Below are 25,111 nucleotides of genomic sequence, written 5' to 3'. Positions count from 1 at the left end.
GGCCCACCGGCTCCAGCCAGGCTGGGGCAGGCGACGCGCCCACCCCGGTGTGTGCTTTGTGGTGGGGCCTCTGGTCGCCAACCGCTCGCCCCAGGGTGAAGGGATGCAGCCGCGTGCCGGGACGGTTGGTGCCTGGACTGGTTGGTGCCCTGGACAGTTGGTGTCCAGGATGGTCGGTGCCCTGGACGGTCAGTGCCGGGACACACAGCGTCCGGGACGTTGGTGCCAGGATGTCGGTGCCAGCGGGTTGGACCGTGTGGGTCACACCTTAGTGTGCTGTGTTTGGTTCGTGTGAGTCACACCTTAGTGTGCAGTGTTTGATTCGAATGGGTCACACCTTCATCTCAGCCTGTCTCCACAAGCCCGGTCTGTGGGGTCATACTGCCCAGCGGGAGACAGCGAGGGGACCCGCATGCCCTTAGGCCCCCACCACTCTGCCACTCTCGTCTGGTTCCTTCTCTTCTCGATTCACAGGGATCTGGGGGCCCTGCCTGGGCCCGTCTCCTCTCGGGCCAGAGACCCCCGCCTTCTCCCCCAGCAGCTCCCCTCTCTGGGGTGGGCCTTGGCCCAGGCCCCGTGCCCTCTCCCCGGCCTGCCTTACCGCAGGGTCGCTCGTGGTGAGCCCACCCCTGACCCCACCCCCAGAGGCACCTTCCACCCAGAAACGGGGGTGTGGCGGGAAGCCCCAGGAGTGCCTGGGTTTGGGGGTGCTGCTGCCGAGGGGGCTCCTGGGCGGGGGTGCCCTGCGGGGTCCTAAGGCTGCCCCCCTCCCCTGCCCTGCAGGCAGCTGTGCCTCCTGCTGAACGCCGAGAACATCTTCCACTCCATGGCCGACATCCTGCTGGGGGAGGAGGACCTGCGCTTCGCCGCCAGCATGGTGCACACGCTCAACACCATCCTGCTCACCTCCACCGAGCTCTTCCAGCTGCGCCACCAGCTCAAGGACCTGCGGACCCCGGTACCAGCCCTCCCCGGGCACCCCGGTCGCTCAGGCCGGTGGGAGATGACCCGGCCCGAGGGCGGGTGTCTGCCCCCTCCCGCCCCGGCCCTGCCGTCTTCTCCCCCAGCTGCACACAGCCGGCCACGCAGGCTGAGAGCTGGAGTGTCCGGCCGCGGCCTCTGCTGACCTCAGGACGGCCAGGGATGGGGAGGACCTCTGGGTAGCCTCCCGCTCAGCCGGGTCTCCACAGGGGCCCTGGGCACCGTCCTCACAGCCCTCCCGTCCAGCCTGGCCTCCCTGGGATGTTCAGGGCCATCCAGGCCAGCGTCCAAGTCAGCCTGGGGCTGAGATGCTTGGGAAAGTCAAAACGCCCAGGCCCGTCTCGCTCCTGCCGTTCCCACAGACTCACAGGGGCCTCCGGAGAATCCCCCGGGGGCCGGGGCCCCCTGGTGTGACCTCTGCTCCCACAGGGTCCCGAGGAGGGCCCGGGGAGGCCCACGAGGGGCGCTGAGCAGGGCCCCTCCTGCAGCCGCTGCCCCAGCGCTCGGCCCTGCGGCCCTGGGTAATGACAGGGTCTGAGCAGACGCGTCAGCGTTTTCCTTTGTGACAGCTTCTTTCCAGCTGGGCTGCCAGAGGCAGGCAGCGCAGCCGCGGGTGCTGAGCTGGCTCCCGAGCTGGGGGGGCTCTGCTGACTGCCTGCCGCCCTCTCCCCCCAGGAGAGCCGGAGTCTGTTCTGCTGCCTGTACCGCTCCTGGTGCCACAACCCCGTCACCACCGTCTCCCTGTGCTTCCTCACCCAGAACTACCGGCACGCCTACGACCTCATCCAGAAGTTGTATCCGCCACCTCACCCACCCCCGGGGTCCAGAGCGGGGCGGGCCAGGGGACACAGCACTGGCCCAGGGGAGAGCTTGCAGATGGGGGTCGGAGCTGCAGAGGCCCAGCCAGGTTGCTGGCGAATCTAGGCTTGTCAGTGAGGTCCCCCGGGAGAGGGGTTGACCAACTTTGCGGGTCCCGCCATTTACCACTGCTGGGCTGGCCCGGGTGTGGCCGTAGGGGCCCGCCGGCCTGTGGGATCCCTGCCCCAGAGCCGGACCAGAGGCCTCTTCGAGCGGGAAACCCCAGCTCGCGCCTCCGAGTCCCCACGGAGGCCACAGAACTGGCCGCCGCCTCCCTGGGGGAAGAGGGCGCGACCCGGGGCCTGACTGAAACGGAGGGTCAGCCTGGATCTGGCCTGGGGCCTCAGGGGGCTTGCTCCTGGCCCCCGATCTGCTCCCCTGGGCCCAGAGACGCAGCTGCACCCCCATCCTCCTCGCAGCCCTCAGAGTTGGAATGGGACCGAGCACAGAGCTAGAGGCACTGCCGGGGCCCCACACTGCCCGGTCTCGGTGTGGCGGGCGTCAGCGGGTGGGGGGCCTGCCGGCTCTGGTTTCCTTGACTGCGCGCCCAGCGGGGACCTGGAGGTGACCGTGGACTTCCTCACGGAGGTGGACAAACTGGTGCAGCTCCTGGAGTGCCCCATCTTCACGTGTGAGCGTCCGGGTGCTCCCAGGGGGCCTCCGGCAGACCTCAGTGCCCAGCTGTCCCCGAGTCCCCAGCCGTGGCAGCTCCCCGAGCTGGTGCTGAAGATAGCGTCATGCTTCCACGTGTTGGAGAGTTGGTGGCACCCCCAGTGCCCGCCGCCACTCACCCCGTCTGCTTCTTCCCAGGAGCCGGGTGACCCCACCTGTATCCCTGCAGGGAGCAGCTGCACCCCCACCCCGCTGTGCCCTCCCAGGAGCCCAGTGGAGGGGAAGGCAATGTCACGCAGTGTCACTCACCCAGCCACCGCCCCGCTGGCTGCAGGTCCCCCCACCCCCGGGCAGGCAAGCAGGGAGCCGCCCGCCCCCCCGCAGCCCTGCTTGTGTCTCTGGTGGTTTCTTGCCTGGGCCCACCAGCTCCAGCCAGGCTGGAGGCGACACCCCCTTCCCCATGCTACATGTGTGCTTTGTGGTGGGGCCTCGGGTCGCTTAAGCACTCACCCCAGGGTGAGGGGGACGCAGCGGCATGCCGGGACAGTCAGGGCCAGCGTGTCGGGTCACAGCAGTGTTGGGGCTCCTGTGGGTCACACGAAGACCTCGGCCCCGTGTTCCCACAAGCCCAGTCTGTGGGGCCGCACCACCCCAGTGGGAGACAGGACAGTGAGGGAATCCCGGTGCCCTCGGGCCTCTGCAGTCAGGAACGCGGGGTGCTCTCGGGCTGTACCCCCTGCCTGAGGCTGCCGCCCCGCCAGCTCCCAGCCCAGCAGCCCTCGTGGGGGGCTAGCTTCACCCCAGCGCCCAGCGCAGAGGGATCCCGGGCTCCGTCAGCGTGGCCAGACCTGGCCGGCCGGCTCTGGTGGCTCCTGGCTGCCCCGAGTCTGGCACCTGCTGCTTGGGGCGACCTTGCGACCCACGGGGCCCACATCCGAGCCCGGAGGGGCCATAGCTAGCGGCATCTCCACGAAGTGGGCCGGGAGGGGGTTCCGGTCACCCACCAACACCACGTGCCCCCAGAAGTGGCCTCCACGCTCTCCGCTGCGGGCTGGGTCCTGACCCCGTGTCTCCCCGCCGCAGACCTGCGCCTCCAGCTGCTGGACGTGAAGAACAACCCGTACCTGATCAAGGCGCTGTACGGGCTGCTCATGCTGCTCCCGCAGAGCAGCGCCTTCCAGCTGCTGTCCCGCCGGCTCCAGTGCGTGCCCAACCCCGAGCTGCTGCAGCCCGAGTGAGTGCGCCGGGGCGGAGGGAAAGTGGGGCGAACATCAGGGGAACCCCGGGCCCCATCCCTGGTACCATCGCCAAAAGGGGCACCCCCTCACCCCCGCCCCCCCACCAGAGAGAAGCCTCCAGAGGTCAGAGCTGTGCCGGGCCCAGGTGGCGCTGCAGGAGCTCCCGGGCCGTCCTGGCTGCCTGACCCCCTCCCGGCCCTGGCAGAGGCTCCATCCTGGACCGTTCGGGGCCTTTGGCATGGCAGGGGGGTGGGGGGCAGGGGTTCACATGGTCCCAGGCCCACTCCCCCGGCGGCCGGCCTGCCGCCCGGAGGGCCGTGTCTATATTTGGTAACCCTTGGAGGCTCTGCCTCATCCGCAGGCATTTGGCATCCGAGATGGAAAATTTCACTTGTCGGGTCGCCATGGAAACAGGCAGAGCCACGGAGAAGATTTACGCTGCGTGGCGGCCTGGCCTGTGTCGGATGCCCCCGGGTGTCTTAAGATCCCTGCCTGGTCTCGGAGCCGCTCAGCGCGTCTGTCCGGGCCCTTCCCTCTCAGACACCCTCCTGCCTGGGACAGGCCTGACCCAGGTCCCTGCCCTCCTCCAAGAACTGGCCACACACTGCCTACCCTTGGCCAGTAGAGAGGGGCTCCCCCCAGCAGGGGCAGCCCCCAGGCCAGTCCCGGCCATCCCAGCTGCCATGCTTTGCCCGGGCGTGGCAGGGTGGGTTTGGGTTTGGGTTCCCCAGACCCTGGGACCACCCCACCTCCAAGAGCAGCTGAAGGAGGAGTCGGGTTTCAGGGCTGGGCACCAGGCATCCCCGAGGCCAGGGGCTGGCTGGGCAGCTGGAAGCAGGGTTGGGTTGCCCGACAGTCCTGCGGGCCGGGACAGCTGAGTGGCTGCATCTCGGGCACTCAGTGCCAGCAGCGGGGCCAGAGCAGTAATTCAGCAAATAGAGCGCTTGCCTTACACACGGCCAGCCTGGGTTCGATTCCTGGCAACCCATATGGTCCCCCGATCCCCACCATAAATGATTCCTGAGTGCAGAGCCAGGACTAACCCCTGAGCATCACCGGATGTGGGTTCCTGCGGTGCGGGGGAGGGGGGCGGAAATAGTGCCGGGGAGGTCAAGGCAAGCCTGCACCCCCACCTCAGGCCTCTGGGTCACACCCTAGGGCCACATCTGGGCCACATGCAGCCGGAGCGGGGAGGGACCAGGGGCCTCAGCGTGCAGGAGTGTTGGGGAGAGCAGACACCCGGGGGTGCCCTGTCCCAGGTGGCAGCTGGAGGCGCCAGTCCTGCACTCGCCCCCTCTGACCCGGCAGAGATAGGGCCACACCTGGCCACACCATAGTTGGGGCTGTGTGTTTGCCCCTCAGGGCCCAGGGCAGCCCAGGTGGCCTCTGGGACAAGGTCTCTGACCACACCATGCAAGGGACATCCCGGCTGGCCCTTGGTCCCTGGGAAGTTGGAAGCAGGCGTCAGCGTCCAGAGCGCCGGCCCCAAGGGCCCCACAGACAGGGCCTCTGCTGGGCCCGTGTCGCTTCTGTGCGTGTCCTCAGGTGGGAGGAGGCAGGGGAGGCTCTGACCAGGGGGAGTCACCGTGATGTCCCCCAAATGTCTGGGCAGATGGTTCCAGCCTCGCCCCACTGGGCCCCAATTAGCCTGACAGAGTCGGAGTGGGGTGTAGACATGGCCCCCGGCTGCCCAGTCACCTGAGCTGGCACGGGGCTCTCATCCACATCTAGTCTGGAGGGTCCCCCGCAGGCGACCCCCCTTTCAGAGCAGGCTGCCACGGCCCAAGGTCAGACTGCTGGGTGCTCGCAGGAAGAGCTTAGGGGGAGCGGTCAGGGTTGCCTCCCTGCTTACCTGCAGGGGACCAGAACTGCGGGGATCGGGGGAGCGGGGGGAGAGCCTGGGGGTGCTTCTCCCCCCACAGGTTGCTTCCTCGGGGGTGGCGGGGAAGGACTGAGATTGGGAGCTGGTCGGTACTGGGCACGAGGTGCCTGGGCCTCAGCCGGCGCGCATCCGCCACTCCCGTGCAGGGCGCCACCTGCGCCTGCCTCCACCATCCCGGGGTCATGCGGTGGCCGCCGGCCTCCAGCAAATGTGCTGCCGGGGCGCAGCCCCTGCCTCCACCCCTGTTGTCCGCCGCCAGCCTGGGCCTCCCCCTCCTCCCTGGCCCCCGTTCCCGGCCCCAGCTGGCTTCCTGGCTAGCTGCTGGCCCTGGCTTCCACCCCAGAGGGAGCCACTGGTAAACAGGAAATGCTTCCCCATGCGATGCTGCTCCCCCAGGCTGGAGGCCGCAGCCAAGCAGCAGCCTGCCAGGGGAGGGGTGCTCCGGGGCTCCCCGACTCTCTGGAGGGGCGGTTGCCAGGCACGGGGCGGGAGGAGTCCCAGAGGCAGAGCTTCGCCCTCACCTGAGCGGGGCCACTGACCGCGTCCTCCTGTGCCCCCTCCCCAGGGACAGCCCGACGGCAGCCCCCGGGTCCCAGAGGGCCGAGTCCCCCAGCATCGACTACGCCGAGCTGCTGCGACACTTCGACAAGGTCCAGAAGCAGCACCTGGAGGTGCGGCACCAGCGGAGCGGCCGTGGGGACCACCTGGACCGCCGCGTCGTCCTCTGAGGGGTGCGGGGACACCGCACGTGCCCACACAGTGGTCCCAGAGCACTCAGGGGTCCTCATCCCGCCTCCAGGGCAGCGGGCCTGGGGCGGCTCAGCCTCACCCTCGCCCTGCCAGCCGAGCCCTGACATCTGGACCTAGCTGGCTTCCCCCGGGGCAGGCCACAGCCTGGGCCGCCCCACCCTCTGGAATCGCCTCCCAAGACCCTCTCCGGAAAGAGCCCGCCCCCCTGTCACACCATGACACGGCAGGCGGGAGGGCCCCCATGGGCAGTGAGCACCCCAATAAAGAAATGACCAAAACTACTACTTGGCCCTGTGCTTCAGCTGCCCCAGGACCTTGTATGGGGGAGGCTAGCTCCAGTGGCCCTGAAGGGGGGGTCAGGCCCACCCCTGGAGCATGCTCCCAGCAGGGGTGCCACCTAGCTGGTCCTGGGGCCTGTTGGGGGTTTTCCATCCCGGGTCCCCAGGGATGACTGCGCAGAGCCCAGGAGTCTGGAAGGGCACCGAGCTGGTAGCTGGAAAGGCAGCCTGGGGTGCCCACCCCTGAGTGGGGCTCAGCGGGGTGCTCAGCACACCAGGCCCGCAAGCCGCCTCACCCCAGGTGCTGGCTCAGCTCACCGGGGAAGCAGAACCAGCCCCAGACGCCCCCGGGAAGGAGTGGGGGGAGGAGCCGGTGCCCGCCTCCCCCGGGAACCCCAGTGCCCCTCCGCTGTCTTTCCACTCCCCGAGTCCCTCCTGCATCTCCAGGACGCGAGGCTGTGCCCGCGGTCGCCAGCCTGCGCACACGACTGGAGAGAGCCACCTCTGCTGGTTCCCCCAGCTCCCCCCCACCTGGAGGAAGTCGCCCAAGCACCAGCCCCCACTCAACACACACACGCACATGCACACACGCGCGCGCACACAGAGAAAGCCTGGGCACCCCATCCAGATGGCACCAGCACGGCTTGGAAAAGGCGCCAAAGAGCTAGTGGAAGGTGGAACTTGGGAAGGAGGGTGCCCGGGATGGGCCGCCCGCGGGCCAGTGCGGGGTGGCGCCCTGCGCCGCCACGGGGTGCGGTGCACGAGCCCCCGCGGGGGGAACCAGAGGCCGGAGGGGGGCGGGGCGGTGGGGGTGGGGGCGTCCCGGGGGACCCCGCCCCCGCCCGGCCCAGCGGAGGCGCCCGCGCCCGCCGGGCCGCACTGGCCCGACCAGTCTGGCGGCGCGGGGCTCGGATTTCAAAGCCCGGGGCTCGGGCCGCGGGGGCCGGCGCTGCTCCCGCCGCCGCCCTCCTCCCGCGCGGTCCTCCCTCCGCCGCGCCCACGTGACGCCGAGCCTCGGCGGCTCCGATTACCGCCGCGCTCAGTGCCCGCGCCCGGCCGCGCCGCCAGCTGCCGCGCCCCCCGCGCCGCCGCCCGCCCCCCGCGTCATGGCCCGCGCCGCCCCGCCGCGGCCCGCCACCCCCGAGCGCCGCGCGGCCGGCCGCTGAGCGCGGCCCGAGGCCCCGGAGGCCCCGAGCGAGCGCCCGGCCCCGGCCCCGGCCCCGCCGCCCCGCGCCCGCGCCCCGCGCCCGCGCCCCGCGCCGCGCCCGCGCCCCGCGCCGCCCGAGATGGAGACGGCGGAGAAGGAGTGCGGGGCCCTGGGCGGGCTCTTCCAGGCCATCGTCAACGACATGAAGGTAGCGGGGCGGGCGGGGCGCGGGGCGCGGGGCGCGGCGCCCGTGTCCTTGTCCGCGCGGGGCCGGCCTGCGTGCGCCCGGGCCGGGGGGTGTCGCGGTGTCCGTGCGCGGCCGGGCTCGCCCCGGTCCCCGCGGGGTCCCGGCCCGAGCTTGCGCGCACGCCGCCTCCCCGCGGCCCGGACCCTCCAAACCACGAATGGGGGTGGGCTCCCCCGGGAGACCGGATCCGGCCGGGGTCTCGCGGGCCGCCGCCCCCTTCCACTCGTCGTCCTCCCCCCACGCCCCCCACCCCCGACGCCTCCTCCCCGACGGCCCGGCCCCGGAGCCCAGACAATGCTGTCATGGGGAAGGCTGGGGAAATAATAAACCGAGACCCCTTAACTCCTTGCCTGCTGGCCGCGGCCTCTGCGGCCCAAGCCTGCGGCAGCGCGACCCGCCACCAGCGCCAGGCTGAGCCCCGGCGTCCCTGGGCCTCCATCACCTGCCAGGAGCAGGAGGACGGGGCTGGTGGCACCCCGGAAGGAAGGTCTTCTCTCCCTCTAACCCCCCCTCCCCCGCCAGGCCCCAACCCCCGGCCGGCTCCCCACCCCCACCCCCACCCTCAGTGGCCCAAGGTCAGGTTGGAGCAGGCCATGCACCAGGTGGGGAAACTGAGGCTCGCAGCTAGCTCAAGGTCATTAAGGAGACACTTGGCGACCGTCCCTAACCTCACCCCTCATTGTTGAGCTCCCCCCAAAAAGGCTAGTGGTTGGCAGGGCTCCCTGGGAGGGAGGCAGAGGGCCAGCACTGGGGAGCGCCTGGGACCAAACCGTAGGGGGGAGGGGGCTGAGCGCCCAGTGCCCCCACCCCCTGCAGATCACACACTCTCAGGTACAAACCCAGAATCCCCCTGTGACATCAGCCACCCAGTAGGTGACACTCCACAGCACAAAGCAGGATTGCAGCCGGGCCGGGGAGGGGGGGCTGAGGATTGCGGGCGGCCAGGGACTGGAGAAGAGGCAGGGTCTTGGGGCTGTCACGAGACCCCTGCACCCTGGGAGCCTGAGCCCCCTCCCCTGTCGCCTGGGCAGTAGGGTCGGGCTCACCACAATGCAGTGCCCCCACAGACTGTCCCTTGCTGATCACCCCAGCCCCCTCTGCTAGCCCTCCGAAGCCCTGGTCTGGTGGTCTGCAGCAGCCCCTCAGGCCCAGAGGCCATCTCCCTGGTCTCCCCGAACCCCCAGACCCACCTCCCTGGGGAGCCTCCAGCCAGCACGGCACAAATCCGCCCCAGGCACCTTGGCAGGAATTCTGGGGTGAGAGGGACGCGGCTGGACGGTGGCAGGAGGTGTGGGGCAAACAGGGCGCGTGTCCACCTGGGCTGGTGCCAGGGCCCATCTGGCCTTATCTGTGGCACACGCCTGTGTCAAGGCCAGGGACGGAGCCAGGCTGGGCCACCTGGAGGTGCATCACGTGGACCTGAGGTCAGCGTTGACCTGAGCCACTGAGGCAGGAGGACTGCCCTGGGGGCACGGCCAGGTGGGGCACCTGGGCTTGGCCCCCGAGGGCCCTTACAGCCCCCCTCCTGGCTCCCCAGAGTCCCGGCCTGACCCGTTGTTGATGCGCAGGGGCTCGGGGTGGGGGTGCTGGCCCCCCTCAGAGATGGGGAAAGGAGCGGGCCTCACTGCCCCCATTTTCCCATCTCACTGCCCCTGGCTGACCCGCCAGACTCCCAGAGCGACTGGTCCAGGCCACGGGCCTCCTTAACACGTGTGTCTCCGGGCAGCCCCCACTGCCTCTAGGGACAGTCTCTACACCAGCACCCGTGGAAGTTAGGGCCGCAGCACAGGAATGAGTCCGACAGGATGGGAGCCTGACTCAGCCTCATCCCCGAAGGCCTCAGTTTTCTCATCTGCCCAGTGGGCTGAGGCGCCCACTGCTTCTGGGCACCAGGACCCCACACGCACACCACACCCCCCAGCCACCCGCAAGCCCTGCTTCCACGGGGACAAAAGCCAGGGACAGCAGTGTTGTGACGGCCTCAGCAGGGTTGCTGTCAGCGGCCCCTCCTGACTCCCCAAGTCTCCGTGGTGGGGACTCCCTGCCCACTCGGGAGGGGGACCCAGACTGGGGAGACTGAAGTGGGGTCGGAATTGTATCTCCCCAGCTGCCCCACGCCCCTCACTGCCTCTCCCCAGAAGGGCTCGGGACTGAGGGTCTCTGGCTTTCAGTTGCCCCCCGCGACCTCGACCCCTTCCTGCCGAGCCTGGCCTGGCCTGTGTCAGCAAATGTTTGCTTTCCCTGAGCGCCCCCGGGGAGCCCCCCTGCAGGCCATGCTCACCCCGAGCTAAGGGCCTGTGTCCCTTGGGAGCTGAGGTCTCTGCCTCCCGCCACAGCACGGCAGGAGCTTCTTGGGGTTCCCCCGCCAGGATGGAGGCTGGGGGGGGCCCTGCAGGGCACCTGGGCAGCCCCTTGATCAGACTGGACAGGCAGTGGCCGGGAGCCCTCCCTCCCTCCTGGGAAAGGCCCTCCCGGCCGCAGTGGGGGCCAGGCTGGGATAAAGGCCACACTGTGTCCCCGGGAGGGCTGGGGAAGTGACTGTGGCAGCTCTGTGGCGCACAAGGCCCCATTCAGCCCGGGGCTGGCCGGCCGGCGGGAGCCTGGGAGCCCGCACCACCGCCGGCCAGCCTGGCAGCCGCTTCCTGGCCACGGGGTGGGGGCCCCCCCCCGGAACCCCAGTTTAGACCCAGCATGACGTGCCAGCCTGCACCCTGCCTCGGCCCTCAGGGTTCTGGGGCCACCCCATGCCCCTGCTGGGCTCAGCCCCTGGAAGCCCCGTACAGACCTCACCTCCCTGTATACCCCCCAAATACGGTCGGAGGCGGGGCCGGGAGTGGGGCCGTAGGAGCCCGTGCCCCCGCCTCAGTGCTCTCCCCGCTCCCCGCAGAGCTCCTACCCCATCTGGGAGGATTTCAACTCCAAGGCCACGAAGCTGCACTCTCAGCTGAGGTGAGACTGCCCAGGGCACCCCCGGGGACTGAGCGGGAGGCAGGGTAGCTCACCCACGGCCCACTCCCTGCCCGTCTCTCCAGGACCACTGTGCTGGCTGCTGTGGCCTTCCTGGATGCCTTCCAGAAAGTGGCTGACATGGCCACCAACACGCGAGGTAGGGAGGGGGCGTGGCTGCAGGTGGGGGCGTGGCTGCAGGTGGGAGGGGCGTGGCTGCAGGTGGGAAGGGACGTGACTGGGAGCCTGGAAGTGGCCTGGGATGGCCCCGGGCTGAAGGCAGGGACAGGGACGTGCCCTGTGGGTCTGGAAGGTGAGGAAGGTTGAATAGAGTATGGAGGGGGCGGGCACCTTGAGCTCTTCGTCCTTCTGGGTGGGATGCTCGTGGAGAGGCCACGCCCCTCATCAGAGAGGCCGGAAGGTTGTAGGCGCTACAGGGGAGTTGCGGGAGAGTTTTTGCTTTAGCACCTTGAAGGACCCCTTAACCACTGAGCTCAGCTCCCGCTCGCTCCCCTTTGGCCCTGGGAGGGGGGTCCTGTGGGGTGGGGGCTGCGCACAGGGGCAGGAGAATTCCCTGCTGGCCTCCACGCCCCGCTGCCTGGAAGACCCAGGGCCCTTCTTCCCGCGGGTGACACCAAGCACACCTGCTGCGGGGCTCTTTGGGGCAAGGGTCTGGAAGAGGAGGTTTGGGTTGGCTCTTTGGGCCCGGCGGGGTCTGGGGTCAGAAATCCCAGGAAGCTCCCGTGGGCCTGGCCCGATTGCGGAATGCTTGGGGGGGGCGGCGCGGGCTGCGGGGCCTCCGCGGGCCGGCGCGCCCCCTCGTGGCGCGCGCCCGGAACTGCAGCGGGGCCTCGTTCCACCCCGCGCGCCTGCCTCTCCAGGGGCCACGCGGGACATCGGCTCAGCGCTCACGCGCATGTGCATGCGCCACCGCAGCATCGAGACCAAGCTGCGGCAGTTCACCAAGTGAGTGGGCGTGGCGGGCAGGCGGGCAGAGGCAGGGGCGCCGGCATTCCCCACGCACTGACCTCGCTCCTGCCCTCAGCGCCCTGCTGGAGAGCCTCATCAACCCGCTGCAGGAGCGCATAGAGGACTGGAAGAAGTCGGCCAACCAGCTGGACAAGGACCACGCGAAAGGTGGGGCAGGGGCTCGCCCGGGGAGGCGCCCGCTGCCTGTGACGCCCTATCCCAGCGCCCCTCTCTCACCCCCCTGCACACAGAGTACAAGCGTGCCCGGCACGAGATCAAGAAGAAGTCCTCGGACACGCTGAAGCTGCAGAAGAAAGCTCGCAAAGGTAGAGGCGGTGCGGGAGACAGCCCCCAGCCCACTCACCTCAGCCCCCCCGCTGCCCTGGGGCCGCCCTAGGGGCCTCTCATCCTGGCCAGCAGAGCCAGCCCTGGACACAGGCCCCCTCCAGCGTGTTGGGTGGGACAGAGGGGACCGCCCTGCCCCCCTCCCCAGTCCTGGCCCCTCTGGCCCAGGCCCAGCCCCCAGGGGTGGCTGTCCATGCGGCTCTTTCACACATTCTTTCTCTCTCTGTCTCTCCTCCTCCACATTCTTCCTGTAGAGCTACTTGGTAAGTCAAATGTCCCACCCCCCAGCCGCTCCTCCGGCCCTGTCACAACTGTCTGCCTCCCCCAGCTCAGGGCCATTGGAAGGAGCATCTCCGAGCCAGGCGGAGCCGGGAAGGCGGTGGGTCCAGGGCCAGCACGGGAGGGGCGCCCTGCTGCCGCCCGCGTCCTTCCCAGCTCCCGCCTCGCTGTCTTCCCCACGCCATCTTCTCGCCTCTCTCTGTCTCTCTCGCTGCTTTTCTGCGCTGTGGTGGCGGGTGTGTTGCGTCCTGCAGGGCCCCCCCGCCCCCGAGACACTCTCTCCTCCATCCCGGGCCCTGGGCAGTGGCGGGTGGGAGGGTCACAGGGGACATGGAGCCCCCCTGCTGGGCTCCCCCAAGCCCAGACACTCTGGGCACAGCCCTGTGCCCGCCGGGACCTGGGGAGTCTGGCCGCTTTGGTGTCTTGCCCCCGCCCCCGTGTCTGTCCCCTCGGCCCGGGTCCCCGGCCGCTCTCCCTGGTCCCCTGGTTCCCCAGCGCGGCCTCTCGTCACCCGCAGGGAAGGGGGACCTGCAGCCGCAGCTGGACAGTGCCCTGCAGGACGTGAACGACATGTACCTGCTGCTGGAGGAGACGGAGAAGCAGGCGGTGCGCCGGGCGCTGATCGAGGAGCGCGGCCGCTTCTGCAGCTTCATCGCCTTCCTGCAGCCCGTGGTGGTGGGTGCCGGGGCCGCCGGGGGGCGGGGGTGGGGGCGCGCGGGTCTGAGCGGCCTCTCCCGCAGAACGGCGAGCTGACCATGCTGGGCGAGATCACGCACCTGCAGGGCATCATCGACGACCTGGTGGTGCTGACCGCAGAACCCCACAAGCTGCCCCCCGCCAGCGAGCAGGTGCGGCGGGGAGCGGGGCCGCTCTGCGGGGTCAGCGTCTGGGGGACACAGCCAGAGGCAGAGGCATGCGCACACAGCTACGGGGGGGCGGACATGGGGGTTGCCGGCCCCGCCTCTGTGCCCGCAGGCTCCCCAGAAGTCCGAGCACCCAGCTTTCCTTCGCGCCTCTGCGGGGAGGCCCGGGGGCTCAGAGAGATGCTGGGTACCGGCTCAGGGGGGTGTGAGCCCAGGGGGCCTGGCCCCGGGCCAGGACTGTGACCCCCCGAGAGAGGGCAACAGCTGCCTGGGGGGCTCTCCAGCCCCGGCGACCCCCGTTCCGAGTACAGAGCTGCTGTCCTTCCCACGGGTCTCCTGCTGGCCCTCACTTGGGAAGAGAGTGGGGGTCCTCTCAGCCACCCGCCCCGCCCCAGTGACCCCGTGTGTCCCCGCGCAGGTGATCAAAGACCTGAAGGGCTCGGACTACAGCTGGTCGTACCAGACGCCCCCGCCCTCCCCCAGCAGCTCCAGCTCCCGCAAGGCCAGCACGTGCAGGTGTGTGGCGCGCATCGGGATTCGGGTCCCAGAGCCCACGAGACTTCCCCGTCCCAAGGAACCACATGTGTCCAGGGTGGGGATGGGGGGGAGCCCAGGGGTGGGGGGGTCTGGCTAGCAGAAATGGGGGGACACAGTGGTGACTTCATCCAGGGGGCATCAGAGAGAGACACAGAAAGAGACAGAGATACATAGAGACCAGAGAGAGAAGAGACAGAGACACAGAGAAGAGAAAGTAAGAGACAGAGACAGACAGGGAGAGACAGAGTCACAGAGAGAAGAGACAGAGTCAGGATAGACAGAGAGAGAGAGAGAAGAGAGAGACAGGGAGAGACAAAGAAGAGACAGAGACAGGGAGGGACACATCAAGAGAGATAGGGAGAAACACAGAAAGAGACAGAGTCACAGAGAGAGAAGAGAGAGACATAGAGAGACAGGGAGAGACAGAGACACAGAGAGAGAAGAGACAGGGAGGGACACACCAAGAGAGACAGGGAGAGACACAGAGACAGAGTCACAGAGAGAGAAGAGACAGAGTCAGGGATAGACAGAGAGAGAGAAGAGAGAGACACAGAGAGAGAAGAGACAGGGAGGGACACACGGAGAGACACAGGGAGACACAGAGAGAGGGCGCCTTCCCTGGGCCCCGGGTCTGCTGTTCTTCGTGAGTAATCGGGGCTCAGACAGGTACCTCGGCCAGGGGGTCCCCAGACACAGCCCCCAGAGTGTTGCAGGGGACTTCCCAGGCGGCAGGGCCAGCTCTGACACTGTCCCCTCCCCGGGCCACCCGTCCCCAAGTCCCAGGGCCTTCTAGTCTGACACTGTCTTTCCCCCTCTTGTCCCCCACCTCCCCTGTCACCCCGTCCGCACACCCCCTGTGTCTCCCTCTCCCCCCTGCCGCACCCCTCCTCAGCGCCCCTAGCAGCGGTGGCAGTGCCAAGGGTGGCGGCGCCCCACGGCCCGGGGGTGCCCAGGCCTACTCACCCAGCCCCACCTGTCGCTACCGCAGCCTGGCGCAGCCGGCCAGCGCGTCCGCCCGCCTGTCCAGCGTCTCCTCCCACGACTCGGGCTTCGTCTCCCAGGACCCCGCCTACTCCAAGCCCCCCTCGCCCATGCCTTCCGACATCACCAGCCAGGTGAGGGCCGGGGGGCGCGTCTCGTCTTCACACCCCAAATCCAGAGCCTCGGGGGGAGGGACAGGGACCAGAGCCAGGACAGAGGGCGGTCTCGCCACACCCCTGCATTTGGGCCATCACCAGCACCACCACCACCAGTGCCTCCTTCTGGATCCTTCTCTTCCTTCCATAGGGGAAGTCTGGGGCCTGTGCTGGCTCTACCCCATGTGGGTACAAACCAGTGCTGGTAGGTCCCCATGCGTCCCCACCCCCGCTCTTTCTTCCAGCCCCCCTGTTCCTTCCAGCAGACCTTCTCCAAGGAACTGTCCACTGGCCTCCCCTCCCGTACTCCCCACCCCGCCCGGCCCAGAGTTGCTGCCTCCGGGCGGCCAGACGCGTGCCAGGTGTGTGCACGTTCCCAGAACCCTCCGCCGCCATCTCCAGCCCCTGGAGCCTTTTGTTTCTGGTCACGTAGATCTGTGGCCGCGACAGCTTTCTTTCCCTTCCCCCTCCCAGCCCCCGTTTGGGGTCGCACCCGGCAGTGCGCAGGAGCTAGTCCTGGTTCTGAACTCAGGGTAATCCCTGACGTGGTGCCAGGGATTCGAACCAGAGTCCCTCACCCCTGCTCTCTGCAGCCACACCCGCCATCCTGCCTTTACACCCTCTCACACTCACGTTTTACGTGAACCTTGGAGACCGTGTGAGGTCTTTTTTTGTTTTTGCCTTGCTTTTTTGGGTCACACCCGGCAATGCACAGGGGTTACTCAGGAATTACTCCTCGCGGTTCTCAGGGGACCATATGGGATGCTGGGAATCGAACCCGGGTCAGCCGCATGCAAGGCAAACGCCCTACCCGCTGTGCTATCGCCCCAGCCCCCCCATGTGAGGTCTTTCCTTCCCTTTCTGACAATCTACTTTTTTGTTTGTTTTTGTGGATTTCTTGGGGGGGCCCCCACCCAGCGGCGCCCAAGGCTTACTCCTGGCAGCCTCCGGGGACCATATGGGGTGCCAGGGATCAAACCCAGGTCGACCACGTTCAAGGCAAGTGCCGTACCCGCTGTCCTGTTGTCCCAGCCCTGACAGTCGCTGCTTCTTAAGTAGACTGGACTTTTTCAGTCTGTGCATGTTGATTATGATTCCTGGTATATTTGAATTCATGACTTAGGCTTTTCTATGTGTTGCTTATTTAATTTATTTATTTGGTGCTCATGGGGGACCCTCCCGGGACTCTCAGCCAGCCCGCGGTGCCGGGGGGCAGACAGGGATCGTCTGCAGGCACCGCCCCAATTTTTGGGCTTTTTTTTTTTTTCTTTTCTGTGCTTTCCGGTTTTTCTTTTGCCACCATTTCCCCTCGCCTGGACTCTAAGCTGCAGGTTCCCTTGGAGTTTTCCCGGACGGTGCCAGCGAAGGCCCAGCCCCACCTCCTGAATAATGCAGGCCTTAGCACACGGGAGCTGCCCTGCAGTCTTCTCTCCTCGGGAACAGGAATAGCAGCTCTCTTGGCTTTCTTGGTTTGGGTTTAGTGTGGCGTGGGGGCCACACCTGGCAGTGCTCAGAAACCACACGTGCTGCCAGGTTTGGAACCAGGGCCATCACGCTTTCACCCTGGTACCTGCCTCCGCAGCCCCACGGCAGGCCTGGATTGCATCTGTTCAGATGAGTCCTGTGGTGGGGACAGAGCGGTAGTACAGCGAGGGGGGGCGCTTGCCTCCCATGTGGCCAGCCCAGGTTTGATCCCCACCGGGAAGGATCCCGGAGCACAACACGAGGAGTAGCCGTGAGCACTGCCAGGTGTGGCTCCAAAACCAAAGCAAACAGCTCGACCGCGTGCTTACACATTTCTTTGTTCCTCACTTTTAATTGCTTCTCAATCTTCCTTCCTTCCTTCTTTTTTTATGTGTTTATTTTGGCAGCGCCAGGGATCGAACCCGGGGCTTCACACGGTCAAGGCAAGTGCTCTGCCACTGAGCTCTGTCCCGGCCGGGCTGCTTGCGTCGTCTCGGGGTGCTGAGTCACATCCCTGTCTTTGACGCTCCCCACAGGGCGCTGCTCGCTCGCTCTCGTGTTCTCTCTCTCTCTCTGTCTCGCTCTTGCTCTCTCGCTCTTTCTCTCTCTTGCCCTCACTCCCACTTTCTTTCCTCTCTCTGTCTCTCTCTCTCTCTCCCCCCCCCCACCCGCCCCCCGCCGTGTCTCTCACCGTCTCTGCCTCCTGTGCCTCTGTCCCTCTGTCCCGGTCATTTCCTCTCCTGCGTCTTGCCCTGGACTTTCTATTTCAGAGCTGCTCCACGTGGCCGGGCAGGCCGGGTCCCCCTGTCACTTTGAAATCCCTTCGGTGTGTTTAGAAACGTTGCACCGAGCAGCGACGCGAACCCTTTCGGAGCAGTCGGTCAAACCAAGCCTTTCCCCGGGGCGCGGCCCCTCGTCTCTCCCACAAGGGCCTGTTTCCACCGGAACTCCAGGTCTGCGTCCAGGGCCCGCCCCGGCTTGGCCCGAAGTTACTGTCTCCGGAGGCCCCCCGACCCCCATCCTCTCTTCCTCCATGGCTTAGCTGTTGGGTTGCTTTGTTGTTTCAGGGGGTTGCTTACTCCTGACTCTGTGCTCAGGGGTCACTCCTGATGGTGCTCAGGGGACCCTCTTCAGTGCCGGGGATAGACCTGTGTTGGTGGCGTGCAGGGCCGGCCCGCCCCCCCCTGAAACCCCCTATGGTGCTGTCTCCAGCCATGACGTGGGCTTTGGAAGGACCCGGTCCTGCCCGGTGATGGTCTTTGGTCTTCCTGTCCCTGCGTGGGCGCACTGCCCCGGGGGCAGGAAACCCACTCGTGGGCTCGTCCCTCCCCTGCGCCCTCCTACCCTGGCTTCTGCACTTCCTGCCGGGCTCGCCATGGGGTGCCCTCGGGCCTCTGTCCACACTGCCTTCCCTGGCAAGGTGGAACCACCTGGGCCAGCCTGTCTCGTGTCTGCGGCGGGCAGGATGTCTGGGTCGTCCCCATGTGCCCTGCCCCTGCGTCTTCTCTGAGTCTCTGGGGCCTTATCGCCCCCATAACGGGCCCTGCTCACGAGCTAAACGAGGCCTTTGTCTCGGGACGTGGCAAGCTGTCCTTTGAGCTCATCGTCAGGGTAGCTTTCGGGCTGCACAGACAGTTCGTGTTTTTCTCTAGAAGCGGCCCTGTTTCTATTGGACAGGATCAGAGCTTGGGGACCACACCCAGCTGTGCTTGGGCTACTCCTGGCTCCGCTCAGGGGACCATATGGGGTGTTGGGGATCGATCACCAAGTCAGCTGCAAGTGCCTTCACCCCTGTCCTATCCCTGTGGTCCCTTTATTGTTTCTGTTGTTTGTTCTTTGTGTCACCCCCAGCAATGCTCAGAGACTCCTGGCTCTGGGCTTGTGTCACTTCTTGGTGGTGCTTGGGCGACCGTTTGTGGCGTTGGGGATCGAACTCACTCTGACTGCATGCAGGGCACGCGCCTTAACCTCTGTGCAGGCCTCTTTCGTTTCCCGCCTTTTATTTGCTGTTGATGTTGTGCTGACCTGGAGTTCCACGCATGGCTGACGTTGGTGCTCGGACATTTAGTGGTGGGGCCGCGTGGGCAGAGGGCGAGGGAGAGGGCGGGCACACCAGTGTTGGGGCTCACACACTTGGCCACATGCTCAACCACACGCTCCCACACTTGCCCACGTGCTCACATACTCCGCCACAGGTTCACACACTCGGCCACGTGCTCACGCACTCAGCACCTGCGCCCAGTCACATGCCCACACACCCAGCCGTGAACTTTGCGATCCTTCGTTGCGGTGCCTGCACGCGGGCTCACGTGGCGTGGTGCTTGCTCGTCACGCTCGCCAGGGCTGCACCCTTTACCCTGCTGGCAGAACCGGGGAACGCTGAGCTGGCCAGACTGAGTCACACAGGTGGGACCACACGCTTGCCAGAAAGGGGCTGCTAGCCCCGTGCTGTGCCCGCGTGAGCAGAAGGAATTTTGTTGGGCTTTCTTCACTTCAGTCTGCCATTTTCCTAGAACTGTGGGGGGGTGAGGCGGGGCCTGTTGTGTGCGTGCGAATGTCTGCTTGGTTATTGCAAAGGCCCTTTCCCCGCGTCCTGCCCCTGTCTGGGGTCGGGCTGGGGCCTCGGGCCGACGAGGGGCTTGTGTTCTGTTCCACTGATCTTGCACCAGTATCACACCTGTTAACATAATATTTTTGAGTTTGGATATCTAATATTGAAAGTCCTGTAGCTTATTCTTCAGTATCACCTTTATCTGTCTTTGCATTTCCTTATAAATTTTAATATCAGCTTGTCATTTCCTCAAAAATAATTAGTTCCTGAGATTTCACTATCATCCCCTTTTATTTTGGCTTTAGCTTCTCTCAAAATATTTTGTGACTTTTCATATAAAGGTCTTGCACATTTATTATTGAATTTTTTGGGGGGACCTGAGTATTTGACATTCATTAATACTATTATATTGAATTCTTATGGTTTATTGGTGGCTAGTTACTATTACTTTAAAATGACAATTTGGGGGGTATATTGATCTTTTCTCCAATTATATTGTTAATTCTGATCATTTTTTATTTTGGGGGGATTTCTTTTGTTTTAGGGGTCGTACCCAACCGTACTCAGGGCTTACTCCCGGCTTCCTCAGCGGTCACTCCTGGAGGGGATGAGTAAACCATATAGGGTGTTGGGGATGGAACCTAGTTTGGCCACGTGCAAGGCAAGCTCTCTACCCACTGCACTACCTGGCCCCCAATTTTAGATTATTTGAGTATGCTGCATATATAATCTTATAATCATAATAGTGCCCTTTTTTCCCCCTTTCTAATTCTTTGGCTTTTTCCCCCCCTCTCTTTTGCTATATCACATCCTGGGACTTCTGAGGCTGAGTAGAAATGGTGGCATTTAATTTTTATTGCAACTCTTAGTGGTATCAATACAACTATCAAATATCCCTTGTATTTTTTTTGTTTGTTTTGTTTTAGAGCCACACCCAGTGATGCTCAGGGGCTACTCCTGGCTCTGCACTCAGGAATTACTCCTGGTGGTGCTTAGGAGGCCATATGGGATGCTGGGGATCGAACCCAGGACAGCCACTCATATAGCACGCACCCTCCCCACTGTACTGTCGCTCCATCCCCACCAAGTAGCTCTTGTCTCCTTGTCTTTTGCGCAGCTAGGAGGGAATGGTCCGTTTCTTGGGGTTCTTTTGTTTTGCTTTTTGGGTCACACCTGGCGGTGCACTGGGGTTACTCCTTGCTTTGCACTCAGGAATTACTCCTGGCGGTGCTCAGGGGACCATATGGGATGCTGGGTAGATATGCATACCCGGGACGGCGGTATACAAGGCAAACGCCCTACCCGCTGTGCTGTCGCTCCAGCCCCTAGGAGGAATGGTCTGGGTATTCTTGTAGCTACACTAGCAAAGGAAGCACTTTCTAGTCCTCCTTTCACTCGGCTGATCCGGGCTCTTTTCCATGAATGAACCAAAGTTTTCCATTGAGGTTTTTGGTGAAGGGTGCTATAGCAGTGACACTAGTGAAGCCTAAATCTGTGTACAGTTTTCTCTGACTCCTGTTTCATGTGTTTTTGTTTTTGTTTTGTTTTTGTTTGGGGGGGGCCATACCCAGTGATGCTTAGAAGTTACTCCTGGCAGTGCTCACAGATACCGGGGATCAGACCCAGGTCAGCCCCTTGCAAGGCAAACGCCCTCGCCACTGAACCCTCCCAGCTGTACCCTCCCGCTGTACTCCCCCTCCAGGTGCTTTGATGAGCCTGTCCTGGCTGCCATCCTCTGCAAAAGGCCTGGGAGTCTATTTTTTAATTTCTTTATTTTTCCTTTGACTTTTTGGGTTACACCTGGCGATGTTCAGGAATTACTCCTGGCTCTGCACTCAGGAATTTACTCCTGGCAGTGCTCGGGGGACCATGTGGGATCTAACCCAGGTTGGCCATGTGCATGGCAGACCCCTACCCGCCGGATGCCTGGAGACCCCCGTGACCTGGCAGTAGCACCACCCCATCCTAGCAGCTCCCTCTCCTCTGCCGCCCCTGCTCCTCCTTCCGGCACTGAGTCCTGCAGCCTTGGCCCCATGCCCCTGCAGACGGGACCATCTGTCTTGTCACCTAGCTCCGTGGTCTTCAGCCTCCACCATCTCCGGGGTGGTGCCAGCCCACAGGCATGGAAACGCTGCTGCAAACCAGGCTCTGGCCCACTGGTTAGAACTTCGGACCATGGAGCTGTGTGCACAGCGGCGCCGCCCACAGGGTAGAAAGGTTAAGGAGCACGTAACACACCCCCCGTCCCTCTGTCAGAACAGGATACAGCGTGGCCTGCAAGGCAGCAGAACACCAAACCAGGCTGGACAGCGCAGCTTCATTTAGATGAGGCGGAACTCTGAACAGGGCTGCCTCCTCCAGGCAGTAGCCCAGCCCTGCCCTGCCCCCTTAGTTGGCTCATCCCCTCGCCCGCTACATCTGGGCCCCCAGCAGCTAGTCATCAGCCGGACTGTGGTGGGACGCCTGTGCCCTGAGGAGTGACCGGGTCTGCTCTCCTCTCCCCAGCAGAAGTCTTCCAGCTCTGCGTCCTCAGAGGCCTCGGAGACCTGCCAATCGGTCAGCGAGTGCAGCTCCCCTACCTCGGTCAGTGTCCCCCCTGCAGCGGGCACGGAGACCCCCAGCCCTGCCTCACATTTCCTCCTGCCCCCACCACGGGACTCCCCCTTGTCTGCCCTGGGTGGGGATTGTGAGCCCAAGGCCTCACTTGGGCTGGAAACCCCCAAACCTAAATACCGTGAGGGGCCCCTGACCCACCCACCGGACCCTGCAGGACTGGTCCAAGGGGGGGGCGCATGAGCAGCCGGGCACCACCCTGCCCCGGAGGAAGGACCGCGTGGAGGTCCTCCGGGACACCGAGCCAGGCCCCGCCATGGGGAGTCCCCTGGGCCCCAGCGGAGAGGAAGCGCCGCGAGCCCGCATGTCCCCTGCCACCATTGCCGCCAAGGTAGGTACCCTTCCCAGACACTGGGGGCCCTGCCAGGGAACTGGAGGGGGGCAGTCTGGAGCCAGGCACAAGGGGGACGGGGAGTGAGGCCAGGCTTCAGCCTGCGCTCTGCAACCCCACCCCCTACCCAGCACGGGGAGGAGGTGTCCCCTGCGGCCAGCGACCTGGCCATGGTGCTGACCCGCGGCCTGAGCCTGGAGCACCAAAAGAGCAGCCGGGACTCACTGCAGTACTCCAGCGGCTACAGCACGCAGACCACCACGCCCTCCTGCTCCGAGGACACCATCCCATCACAAGGTAGGGGACCGCCCCCCAGGGGAGGACAACAGGGTCATCTGAGGCCAGGAAGGCGGGGATGGGGCCGGGCTTTTATGGAATGGAATGGTCCTGCCCACTCCCATCTGGGGCGGGGCTTCAGCTATTAGCCCTCCCCAACGCACATACTTTTGAGGGCGGGAGTTTGTCAGGTAGTACCTGGGGGCGGGGATAAGGCGGGGCTTTGGCGGTAGGCGTTGCCCACACTCTTCAAGGGCGGGGCTTTGGCAGGAGGCAACGACTACCCGGGAGGCGGAGCTTTGGCTATAAGTCCCGCCCCCATGCGTAGGGGGCGGGGCTTCGGTCGCGGGCCCCACCCACCGCCTCGTGTGCGCCCGCAGGCTCCGACTATGACTGCTACTCGGTGAACGGGGACGCAGACGGCGAGGGCCCCGCCGAGTTCGACAAGTCATCCACCATCCCGCGCAACAGCAACATCGCGCAGAACTACCGCCGCCTGCTGCAGACCAAGCGGCCAGCGTCCACGGCGGGGCTGCCCACGGCCGGGCTGCCCCCCGCCGCCGGCCTGCCCTCGGGCGCGCCCCCGGGCGTGGCCACCATCCGCCGCACGCCCTCCACCAAGCCCGCCGTGCGCCGCGCGCTCTCCAGCGCCGGCCCCATCCCCATCCGGCCGCCCATCGTGCCCGTCAAGACGCCCACCGTGCCCGACTCGCCCGGCTACGCGGGCCCCACGCGCGCGGGCAGCGAGGAGTGCGTGTTCTACTGCGAGGACGCGGCCGCCGGCGCGCTGGGCCCGGACCTGCCCCGGGCCTCGCCCAAGCGGCTGAGCCTCCCCAACACGGCCTGGGGCAGCCCCGACACGGCCGCCGGCCCGGGCGCCGAGGACGAGGAGCAGCAGCAGCTGGCGGCCAACCGGCACAGCCTGGTGGAGAAGCTGGGGGAGCTGGTGGCGGGCGCCCACGCGCTGGGCGAGGGCGAGTTCCCCTTCCCCAGCGCGCTGGGGACCGCGCCCTCCCAGGAGACGCCCACGCCCCCGCCTGCAGCCGCTGGCGACCCGCCGGCCGAGGACATGCTGGTGGCCATCCGGCGCGGCGTGCGGCTCCGCAGGACCGTCACCAACGACAGGTCGGCGCCCCGCATCTTGTGATGGCACCCCAAACGCACCCCGGGCCGGCAAGAGGCTCCCTTGCAGAAGCCCCAGGCCGGGGCCAGCGCGGAGAGCGGACTCAGCCAGCCTGAGGGGGTAGGGGGTTTTCTTGACGTCACCCCAGGCAAAGCCACTTTATTGGAAAGAGGACCCTACCCCACCCCACCCCCAGCTTGAATTTCAGCTTGCAGACCGGAAGCGACTTCTAACCGGACTGGAAGGACCAGCCCGCGGGGCTGAATTGCATCGAGCCTGTTTTCTACTTTTCTTGCCTACTCTGCCCCTCCGGCCTTCTGCAAGGCACGGCAACCCCAGGGGGTCCCCTGATCCCAGCAGGGGCCCGCACCGGGACTTGAACCCTAATCGTCCCTCTTCCACCCTCCCCTGCACCCTCCCAAGTCCTGCTCTCCTCCCCCAGGAGACCTGACACAGGTGCCCGGTGAGCCCAGGACGCAGGGACAGGAAGTTGGGGTCAGGTTAAAGCTAGGAAGTAGGGCCAGGGAGGAAAGCCAGGGGGACCACCTCCAGCGGGGAGGACTGGGTCTGGGGCCTGGATCATTAGGCCACACAGATGGCCATCCTCATCTGGGCACGTTGGAACTTTAACTCTGGTGGCACTTTGGTGGTGCTCTCACCACTTTTTTTGGGGGGGGAGGGGGTGTGGTGTGGATCAGGGGACGGGATGGTTTTATGAATAGAAGGATGCAGTGGAACTGACAGGACGCGGACGGAGTCCGTCCGTGTGAAGACAGGGTGGACAGTACAGGGTGTGTCTGAGTGCCTGAGGGGCCTGGAGGGCCCGTGGCAAGAGTGGGGTCGAGCTGGCTCCCGGAAGCTGGAAGCTGGAGTCGTGGAGAGGCCGGAAGGCCTGAGAAGGCGGGTGGGCTTCGCTGTCGCTCTTCCCAGAGGAGGGACTCCTGCGGCCGCGTTCAAACGCCAGGTCCGCTGTGGGGACCAGGCTGTTGGCGGTCGCTTCCCCTCCGACTCTGAAGTGGGTAAAGGCATGTGTGCAGGGGGCTCTCGGGGCCAGGGTTCCCAGGCCAGCGGAGTGGCTGTGCCTGGTCGGGGGTCGGTGCCCCCAGCGCCCCGCAGGAGCTGCTGGTAGCTCCTGTGCTGGGAACAGGCAACTGGCCAGTGGGGCCTGGGGGACTGCAGGGGTCTCTGAGTGGACAGAGCCCTCTTGGGCTCCCGAGGAGAGAAGGTTCCTGTAAGTCAGTAGGCCTGGGAATGGCCGTGCTGGGCGCCTGTGCCCGCTCAGGGTGTCGGCTTGGGCCCCCGGAGAGGGAGCGGGCTCCCGGCGGGAGGGCAGGAGGTGGCTGGCCCCAGGGAGGGCTGAGGACGCTGCAGGATGGCGAGGTGCAAGGTCAGAACGGCAGGGGTGGGGTGCTGGGGCCGGGTCCCCGTGGGAAGGAGCAGAGTCCCCGGTGGGGGCGCTGTCCGGCCAGAGGTGCCCCCCATGTTCTGCCACCCCCCACCCCCGTCCCCCTGGGCTGTACATAACTTCTCCATCCCCAAGACCACCTGGTAGCTCCCAGCCCCCCAGGATCCGAGCTGACTATACCGCATCAAAACTGGTTGGGGGGTGGGGGGGACTCCTTTACGTTCCTGTTCTTTTTCATTTTGTACAGAGAAATATTCTTTTCAGAAGCGTCTTTTGACTG

The 25,111-nt window shown here is 65.7% G+C and overlaps 2 protein-coding genes across 9 annotated transcripts in view; both read left to right on the top strand.

The window, feature by feature from the left end:
• The window catches only part of VAC14 (VAC14 component of PIKFYVE complex), a 50,198-nt gene extending 43,596 nt beyond the window's left edge, over positions 1-6,602 (top strand). Inside the window, exons 15-19 of the mRNA XM_004600540.2 lie at positions 784-958; positions 1,657-1,775; positions 2,391-2,470; positions 3,535-3,685; positions 6,137-6,602. Coding sequence (XP_004600597.1) covers positions 784-958; positions 1,657-1,775; positions 2,391-2,470; positions 3,535-3,685; positions 6,137-6,299 — 688 coding nt within the window. The 3' untranslated portion in view covers positions 6,300-6,602. The remainder of the gene's footprint in view (positions 1-783; positions 959-1,656; positions 1,776-2,390; positions 2,471-3,534; positions 3,686-6,136) is intronic.
• A 1,224-nt stretch (positions 6,603-7,826) lies between these two features.
• On the top strand, positions 7,827-25,102 carry MTSS2 (MTSS I-BAR domain containing 2). Of its 8 annotated transcripts, none has more exons than XM_055146284.1 (16): positions 7,827-7,954; positions 10,881-10,942; positions 11,026-11,099; positions 11,821-11,905; positions 11,985-12,076; positions 12,160-12,234; positions 13,050-13,207; positions 13,273-13,380; positions 13,814-13,911; positions 14,921-15,047; positions 15,314-15,430; positions 15,987-16,067; positions 21,592-21,666; positions 21,854-22,027; positions 22,159-22,324; positions 22,684-25,102. In XM_055146284.1, the coding sequence occupies exons 1-16, from the start codon at positions 7,886-7,888 to the stop codon at positions 23,448-23,450; spliced, it is 2,328 nt and encodes a 775-aa protein (XP_055002259.1). In that variant the 5' UTR covers positions 7,827-7,885; the 3' UTR covers positions 23,451-25,102. The 8 variants fall into 8 exon arrangements, with proteins under 8 accessions (XP_055002259.1, XP_055002258.1, XP_055002262.1 ...); XM_055146283.1 differs by having other exon boundaries at positions 14,825-15,047; XM_055146287.1 differs by lacking the exons at positions 15,314-15,430; positions 15,987-16,067 and adding an exon at positions 16,940-16,975 and having other exon boundaries at positions 14,825-15,047.
• The last annotated feature ends 9 nt before the right edge of the window (positions 25,103-25,111 follow it).

The sequence above is a fragment of the Sorex araneus genome, chromosome 8, assembly GCF_027595985.1.
Source record: "Sorex araneus isolate mSorAra2 chromosome 8, mSorAra2.pri, whole genome shotgun sequence".
In the NCBI taxonomy this organism is placed as follows: Eukaryota; Metazoa; Chordata; class Mammalia; order Eulipotyphla; family Soricidae; genus Sorex; species Sorex araneus.
This window is presented reverse-complemented; position numbering and strand designations above follow the sequence as displayed.